Source organism: Cardiocondyla obscurior, linkage group LG13 (genome assembly GCF_019399895.1).
Source record: "Cardiocondyla obscurior isolate alpha-2009 linkage group LG13, Cobs3.1, whole genome shotgun sequence".
Classification (NCBI taxonomy): Eukaryota; Metazoa; Arthropoda; class Insecta; order Hymenoptera; family Formicidae; genus Cardiocondyla; species Cardiocondyla obscurior.
In genome coordinates this window covers 3,156,475-3,163,067 of record NC_091876.1, presented here as the reverse complement: position 1 = coordinate 3,163,067, position 6,593 = coordinate 3,156,475, and the positions used below count along the sequence as shown (strand labels likewise).

The 6,593-nt window shown below is 46.0% G+C and overlaps 1 protein-coding gene and 1 long non-coding RNA gene across 3 annotated transcripts in view; one reads left to right on the top strand and one right to left on the bottom strand.

Moving 5' to 3' along the window:
- Nucleotides 1-2,970: 2,970 nt before the first annotated feature.
- Ssp3 (short spindle 3) overlaps nt 2,971-6,593 on the bottom strand; it is a 33,793-nt gene continuing 30,170 nt past the window's right edge. For both annotated transcript variants that reach the window (XM_070665494.1, XM_070665495.1), the window contains one exon: nt 2,971-5,430. In XM_070665494.1, coding sequence (XP_070521595.1) covers nt 5,356-5,430 — 75 coding nt within the window. In that variant the 3' untranslated portion in view covers nt 2,971-5,355. The remainder of the gene's footprint in view (nt 5,431-6,593) is intronic.
- Nucleotides 5,865-6,154, top strand: LOC139107692 (uncharacterized). The gene is made up of 2 exons (XR_011546560.1): nt 5,865-5,952; nt 6,068-6,154. It is a non-coding gene; the product is annotated as an uncharacterized lncRNA (long non-coding RNA).

Sequence of the window (6,593 nt, the reverse complement as noted above, 5' to 3'; positions counted from 1 at the left end):
GGGGCTTCGAGAGAAAAAAAAAAAAAAATAAAAAAAAGGAGAAGGAGAAGACAGAAGGGCAAGGGCGTGTTTGGTGTTTCCGATTCTATGGACGCTTGACCCATTGTCTCCGGGGTTTAATTTTTACCCTCCTCCTCCCGCGGGCGCCCTTCGCCCTGCGCCGCGGCACCCTCCCGTGCCTCCTCGTGCGTCTTTCTCCTCGCGGTTCCTCCCACGTTCATTCGTGTGCCGACCTGCCGACTTATTCAGCCACGGTGCTCGCGACAATGCCGCCGGGTCTCCTCGTTGCGGAACAAGGCGGTGCACAATGCGACAGCAATCAGGAGCCGCGCCCCTGCCAGCGGGATCTCCGCGTCTCCTCGCAATTATTACTTCCTCTCCTTTTCCATTCGCTCGTCTTTCACTCTTTTTGTCTTCTCTTATATTTTTTTTTTTTTTCCCTCGGTAGAACGCGCTCCTCGATGTCGCCGGGGGGATAAGAACCAATTATCACCAGACTGTTTCTCCATCTAACACGCGATTATTTAACCATAAGACGCAACAATTGCCCGCGTGACGCGATTATATTACGTTCTGCGCGATTCGTGCCTCGTTCATTCGTAACGTCACGTCGAGTCTTCGCTCGAGAAACGATGGGAAAGACAGTCTACGTACGCTCGCCCCGAATCTACTCCACGAACTTCGGGAAAACGCGGCGCGCGGGAACCAAATATCGCTTTTTAGTACACCGGCGACGGACCGGGGTGTTTGCACGGAGCGATGGATGGATGGGAGCTTTGCTTACGCGGAGGGTTACGACGCACTGCGTAAACAACGATCGGGTTTCGTGACCGCTTTCTTCTTCCTGGTTCACCCGCGTATGTCTCCGACTCTCGCGTCGATCTTGGGAGTCGAAAGGGTGCTTCCTCACAGGCGGGAAAACCCGATCCGATTTTAGGGAGAGACAAAAGGCTGGGAGCGACGGCAGTGACGCAAAGCAAATCGAAATATTGTTACAGCGGGATTATTTTTAACTCGTCTACTCGGTACTTTCACGTCCCGATAGGGCGCAGGCATCGAAACGATCAAAGGACTCGGAACCGGAATCGTTCTTCGTTTTATTCTTCGTGAAAGTCATTGAAGCATCGTCGAATAACGCCCAGATCTACCTGAAACGCGTCAACGCGGGGGCAAATAACACGCGGCGCGCGGCTCGAAAATCAAATGCAAAAAAAGCTGCCGTTAAATTAACTAAAGACAGAGCCGGCTTCCGACCGCGGAAACGTGTTCGGATATCGACGGGGTTGGCGGGAACCACTAGGAAGTGCCCGGACATTATCGAAGTTTCGACGTTCGGTCTAACCAAATTCGGGACGACGAGAACGAGGGCAATTTAGTTACCTGGCGCGTTGACTGGCGCAGCCGACTATTCCGGGTCGTGTGTCGATCGATGTTCATCCACGTAAAAGGGTGGGTGGCGGCGGGTCGAGGGAGCGGGATGGTTAAAGGACGGGCGGGCGGGCGGTCGGAGGTTGTAATAAGCGTAATGGACATAGCACCCCCGCTACACGCATGCCCTCGCTCCTCGTGGCGCGTTCGCGCGGCAAAGGGTTGCTTCCTGTAATCGTGAGAACGGCTCTTCCACGCGGCTTTCCTTCCCCGGCGTTACTCTCGCCGAAATCACAATGGTTCTCGCACGCTATATTTAAGAAAACTTAAATTCTGCGCGGCGCCCCAAGGTGTAAAATGTACGAAAAAAAAAAAAATGTATTTATTTTCTTCAGGTAAAAACCGGTTAGACTACTTTCGTCGCTTTATTAATTTTTCTTGAAAAAAAAAGAAGTAAAAGAAAAAAAATTTTTACCCGCGCTTCTTACCGCTCGACGCGATGTAGGTATATTGATTTTTATTCTCAAGAAAGTTAATTTTCTAGGAAACGTTACGCGTAAATTGTAGCGGAATTTCTAATTACTTTACCCGTAAAATATACGGCACGAGAGTGTTACTTGTCGCGGGGATTATTTTAAAAAAGTATTGCGAACCGTTGTCTTTCCACCGCAATTTGTACGTGCGGCGCGCGGCGGTCGGAGACGATTTACATTTGCGGCGAAAAAGCGCAGCGCGTCGCACCTCCGGATACGCGGTTGTCGTGCACGTGGCCGAGTGCTCTACGCACCGTATGTAAGCGGTCGCGCCGTGCCGCGCGTTGCCACACCGTACGTAGCTACGTGTGTGCGGTGTAAAAGCGAGTCCACACGCGTGATATATTATGCAGTCTCGCTAAGTAGAGGCCGGAGATGCCGAGCGGAAGAGCGGCGAGAGGGTGCAAAGGGAACGAGCGTGAAGAACGAACGGGACGATGTCGTTGCGTTTCGAGCGAGCGCGCGCGCCAAGAGAAAGAAAGGGAAGGAAGCCGGGTTGTGGGAGCGGCGGGGTAGAGGAGAGCGAGGACGAAAGCGCAAGAAAGGAGAGGGCGAGGTTACTCGAAACGAGCGGTTGTATTAAGTGCGCCTATAGATTACGACGCCGGGAAAAGTGGAGGCGCATCGCGCTAAAACGTCTCGGGGATAAAAATTACGCGCGGGTCCTCGTATGTCATCCCTGCGGCCCGGCTTCGTTTCTTTCCCCGCATTTCCCGGTTCCTACGCTCCGCTTCGCCGTGCACGCGGGAGCGTGTCATTTAGACTGGCCGCGTCGGGACGTGTGTTTTTCATTCCCGGGGAACACTTTGTCGGCGCCTTTTTCGTCCCGGCGCCGTCTCGCTCGCTCTCCTTCGCGTCGATCATCGGCAAAGAGCGTGTCAAGCGACGGAATAGTTGTCGATTTATGCACGTCGTGAATTATCCCGTCGTTCAACGCGACGTCTCTCTTTTCTTGCCTCCGAGGAGGCGATACGTACGTCGTACAGATTTTTTTATTTTATTTTATTTTTAAATAAAAACAATTTTGGATCGGAAAGGAATTATGCGAATGAAAACATATCGATAAACATTTTCAGGGAGATTAACCAATTTTTATTCCATATCGAAATGTTTCGCACAGGCGTAAATACATTTTCGAAGGTGTCTTTGTGCTGGATTATATCCTGACGGTAATTAAAGTCGAAAGAAATTCGCCGCGCTGTTTTATTCCGCCGGCTATCCTCTGCTTGAGCTTGGCCAAGTTCGACAACGAAATTGCACGAATCTATGTACATACATGACTGTCTATTCGAAACGCCGCTCTATCAATTCGGTCACGATAAATCCTCCGATGCGCATGAGAAATTCTCGTGAAATGCGAGAAGGTACGTAAGTACAGATCATATTCGAGTTAACGGGACCATCTCGCGAAGACGTATCCGAGGGGAGGGAGGGACGTGCATTTATCGTAAAGGATCGCTTTAAATCTACAGTCGCATGTGCGCATTTATGTAAGAACTACTATAGAAAAATACCGCTTCTCTTCTTCGTTTCTAGAACGCGAGTTACACTCGCGCGGGGAGGTCAGCATCCGGAAAAGGCGATGCCGGTACTCGCTAAATATCGCGATTTAATTATCAGCTGCTAGTCGTCGGTATCTAGGCGAGACATCGATCAACTTGGTGCGAAAGTTACGCCGGGGTTGTTTACGCCTAATGAAACTCGTAAGTTCATCCGAACGGCGAAAGTTTCGCAGTTAACGTTACAATTATTTTATATATTTATACGTATATATTACTATCGTGTTATATATAATATACAGTTAACATTATAATACTTAAATATAAATTGCATTGGCAGGACATTGCACGAATGCATTTGTTGCAGCCACGAAAACCCGTATTCGCGCTGCGCTAAATAAATACTAAACAAATAAACATCGTTTGTACAATAACCGTTCTTGAAATAATTTCACCCAGCTAGAAAATACCTCCTAAATTCAATTCTTTCGTCATGAAGCGCTCGGAAATGTTATTTACGTAATGAGCATGCAACCGGTGCGGTAACGTTATGCAACGTGAATTCGGGCTCGCTAAAATCTACGGCGTTGGTACAGTTTACGTGGCCAACATACGCATGAATCATCGTGGAGACGGACGGTAGTTAAAACTACGGCGCGTTATAATTATTACAATTGCAAATATAAAGATCTGCTAATGCTAACGTTAGGACTAGATTCACGGATATAATCTACGCCTTTCTCGCGTCTCTATCTCTCTTTCTCTCTCTCGATTATTGCTCGCCGTCGTGTATCTTTTTAAGTTTCTCGTTAAAACCTCTCGAAACTCGACGGAAGCCCATCCAAGGAGACGATCCTAGAGTTTAGAACGGATAGTGCCTTAGCGCGTCGTTTTCCTTTACGTTGCAGGAAAAAGAAGTTAAAATTACAAGAAAAGTCGGCATTTTCTAACCTACCCAAGCGTACGGTAAAAAATATATATTATTCAAAACGATAACTCGCGAGTGCATTGCGATAACTTCGGCCCGAGTGCCTACTTAGTCTAACCCGAAGTACCGAGGAACGATCATCGTCATCTTTACCGTCGTCGTACGTTCGGCGAGGCGACAGGTAATTTCAACCGTAAGTCGCATCGAATGCGCGGGAATAAATTATACCGCGTACAGTTATGCTCAATAAAGTAACAACAGGTTTTCCTCCTCGCGAGCGAGATATTCGGAAACATAAATCGCTTTTCCGCATCCTCGGATTTTGGCGAATACCGCCGCCGCCGCCGCCGCGCATTCGTCACTCTGGCCCGACATCTCGGCGAGAGCGGGTCGGACTTCCTTGAATTAGCACTTTGCGAAAACGTGTTTCGAACGCGCTTCTACAATAAGCGCGAGTAGCGCGGGATTAAAAGTGATAAAGCCTCCGGATATTTTCGAAAACAAAATGTAACCGTAAAATCCACCGGCGTCGGGAACACTTTGTAGAAAGCGGGATGTGATGCACCGCATCCGCGAGCTTGTAAAGTAGAATATGCATGCGTGTTCCATCGGTATGCCGCGGACGTAAATAGGTGACCGAAATGGTTCGGGAAGCACCGGTCTAAATTAAAGTGCACATACCTTGGTCTTGTTCGCGTTACTTCTCAGCGAATTTAACTCGCAAATTGCCTTTCATTCCCGGGAAGAGAGACGAGCGCGCGGGCCCGCGGGGCGCATTTACTTGGAAAAAGAACGCCGCTATCGAGATTCGATCTTCGATCGCGCGATAATCAGATACAGACGGCTATGAATTGCATTCGATGCAATCTTACCTATGCTTTCCCTCTCATCTCGCCGGATAAGTGATTATTTGCTACAACGATCTATTCAACGCTACGCGCAAACTGTAATATCTAGTAACACCTAATAGGTTCTCTATAAAACGAAATTAAAGTAATTAAACCTTTAGTGAAAACGTGGTCAACGACTAGGCGTTATCCTTTAACAAACGCATCAAAGGATTCAATTTACCTTCGTCCGAATTTTTGTACTGCTCCAGCAACTGCAAAGGCAATCAAAATTTAATTTATTATACATATGTATATTATAGCGTCACATATTAGCGTTATTTAATGAAAGAAAGAATTAAAAAAAAAAGAATTATAAGAACAAAATTTTTTAAATCGTTGTTATGCATGTATTAGTTGATTAATCGATTTTCTATTGTTACCGTTTATTAAATTATATATATTTTTTTTGTTACAGATCGACGCAGCTGCGTCCACTGCTGTCAACGAGTCGCGTTACCGCCGATATAAATAATTATACGAACCGCGGTCGGTTCGTCGGTCGTTCCGGGAGTTCGATAAAGTATTCGGGCGGATTTTTTTTACGTTCGATTTTCTTTTAAACGCGAGTACCGAACATGTAACGCGAGAAAGTAATTATTGAGTAATTTTCGCGATTATAAAATCACGGTCGGGGTGTTCGCGAGTGACTACGCGGAAGGATGGCTCGGCACGTCCCATCTGAGAGGAGGAGGAGGCCCGGGACGGGCATCCTGCATCGGCGGAGCAACTCTTAGGTGAATATATATTTTTTAAAATAAAATATTAAATAAAAACTTTTACCTTTTTCTTTAATTAATTTTATGAACCAATTTATATGTCTGCAATAATATATTTTATTTTATGTTACAGCCAACGGCAGAACTCAACAACTCCGCTGAAGCTCATGCAGATGGGTAAGTCGCATGACTTTCTTTTTGTAGTTTTTTGTAATTGTAATTGGGGTCTCGTAAAAAATAGCGCGTGCATAGTTTCTTCTAATAAGAACAAAAATTCCAAGTATTGGAGATTGGAAAAGTCAACGATTACAATTCTGTAATTGTAATTAAATCAAAGCGAGGGTAATATCAAAGTATAATAAATTATGTTAGTTATTAATGCAGCTAGTATAAAATAATTATAGTTATCGAGTAAGAAAAATTCTTAAAAGTTCACGTTTTACAACGCACGTGAAAGGTTGATCGCATTGCGCGATATAAAATTAACTTTGTTATTTACACGTTAAAGTTATGAATATTTATGCACGCGACATTAACATGTATATTAATACGTTAAATGTGGTTGTCGGCAATGACGCTGATACGTCTCATCCACTGGTACATGTAAAATGCAATCGACCGCGGAGAAATAAAAGCGTCATAAATATAGGCGGGAGGAA